We start from the raw sequence: 1,394 nt of genomic DNA, 5'->3' as shown, positions 1-1,394 counted from the left end.
CCCCCCTCCCCCCTCCAAGGCTCACCCCGAGGCCCTGCCCGCAGCCCTCCCCAGCCAAAGCCAGAGCCCGGCCAAGCAGGGCGAGTTTAACGCCGTCGGGGGTTGTCGCTGCCGCCGCAGGTGTCGGCGGGGGCGCTGTCGCTGTACCTGGCCAACATGACGGTGGTGGACTACGAGCAGCGGCGCCGCGCCAAGGCCCTGTACCTCCTGGCGGTGGGCTGCGTCATGCTGGCCATGACCGCCGACGTCGTCAAGATGGGGTTCGGGCTCGACCCTGCCCTGCCGTACAACGCGTCCCTGCGCTACTACGAGCCCCCGGCGCCCGCCTGAGTGAGCGCTGCTCGTGATCCCCAGCCTAACACTTCCTCCTCCCGCCGCCCCAGTGCGCGGCCGCCAGCCTGGGAGGTATGCCGCACAGGGGCGCGCCTGTGAGAGTGGTGGCCTACCCTCGGTCTGACAGGCGCCCGGCTGCCGGCTGCGTACCTATAATGTATTTTGCAGTTTATGCCTCTCGTGGCCGTGATTATTTTAAATGCCACGCTTGATTCTCGTTGATCTGAACCAATCCGTCCTACAGATATTAACAGTATTCTACCTCGATATTTTTGTTTGGTGTAATGTAATCAATTTTTGTACGAATGTATAATTAAAGATAATGATGAGTGTGAGTCCTGGGCTAATTTATAAAAGGGTTGAAGTGAACCCGTTAATTTCTCCTGGTACAGGCCTCTCTCCAAATGGTGTAGGCATATGGGTGAGTAGATTGACAACTCTCTATTTCTTACATCATCGCCCATTTCATGCTTGGCAGCTTCGATGTGGCATCTCTGTGCTTTCTTTTGGAGCTTTTTATCGGCTTACACGGACATGTGCGCTACTTGCATAATACCCACTTCGTATGTATACTGATGCCGCCTCCCTACAGGTGCTCAACGGCATCCTCATGATCGTTCTGAGCGCGTCCTACAACATCAACAAGTCCCATCACCACCTGGGCGCGACCATCATCAACGACATTGTGCTGTCCGTCATCGTCCTCATCACCGCCGTCAACGTCATCATCGGGGTGTTCGACATGCGCACCCCGGACGAAATGCCGGAGCACCTCACGACGGAGGCCACGCTCCACGCCCTCGCCTTCCACGACCTGCAGACGTCCTAGGAGTCGATGACATCCGTCCAGCCAGTTCGGATCGCCCCACCCATATAGCAACGATATTGACATATCAGTCATCATTTCTGCTCAGTTATGTGCTCTCTTTGGGTTAGATTAGAAAAACGGCCGCTTGACTTTAGGAAATTTTATTCAATGGAACAAAACGAGAAGGCAATAACAGGTAACGTTGAACAGCTGGGTTCAAAATAACTTGTGTATAATAACATATAAAATAAGT

General features: G+C 54.5%; 1 protein-coding gene across 1 annotated transcript in view; it reads left to right on the top strand.

The window, feature by feature from the left end:
• Positions 1-1,388, top strand: part of LOC113203437 (ninjurin-1-like) — a gene marked incomplete at its 5' end in the record, with an annotated part of 3,491 nt that extends 2,103 nt beyond the window's left edge. Inside the window, one exon of the mRNA XM_052276694.1 lies at positions 926-1,388. Coding sequence (XP_052132654.1) covers positions 926-1,162 — 237 coding nt within the window. The remainder of the gene's footprint in view (positions 1-925) is intronic.
• Between the last annotated feature and the right edge of the window lie 6 nt (positions 1,389-1,394).

This window comes from Frankliniella occidentalis, unplaced genomic scaffold, assembly GCF_000697945.3.
Source record: "Frankliniella occidentalis isolate FOCC.00 unplaced genomic scaffold, Focc_3.1 Scaffold3992, whole genome shotgun sequence".
Classification (NCBI taxonomy): domain Eukaryota; kingdom Metazoa; phylum Arthropoda; class Insecta; order Thysanoptera; family Thripidae; genus Frankliniella; species Frankliniella occidentalis.
Note: the sequence above shows the minus strand (reverse complement) of the source record. Positions and strands in the feature narration are given on the sequence as shown.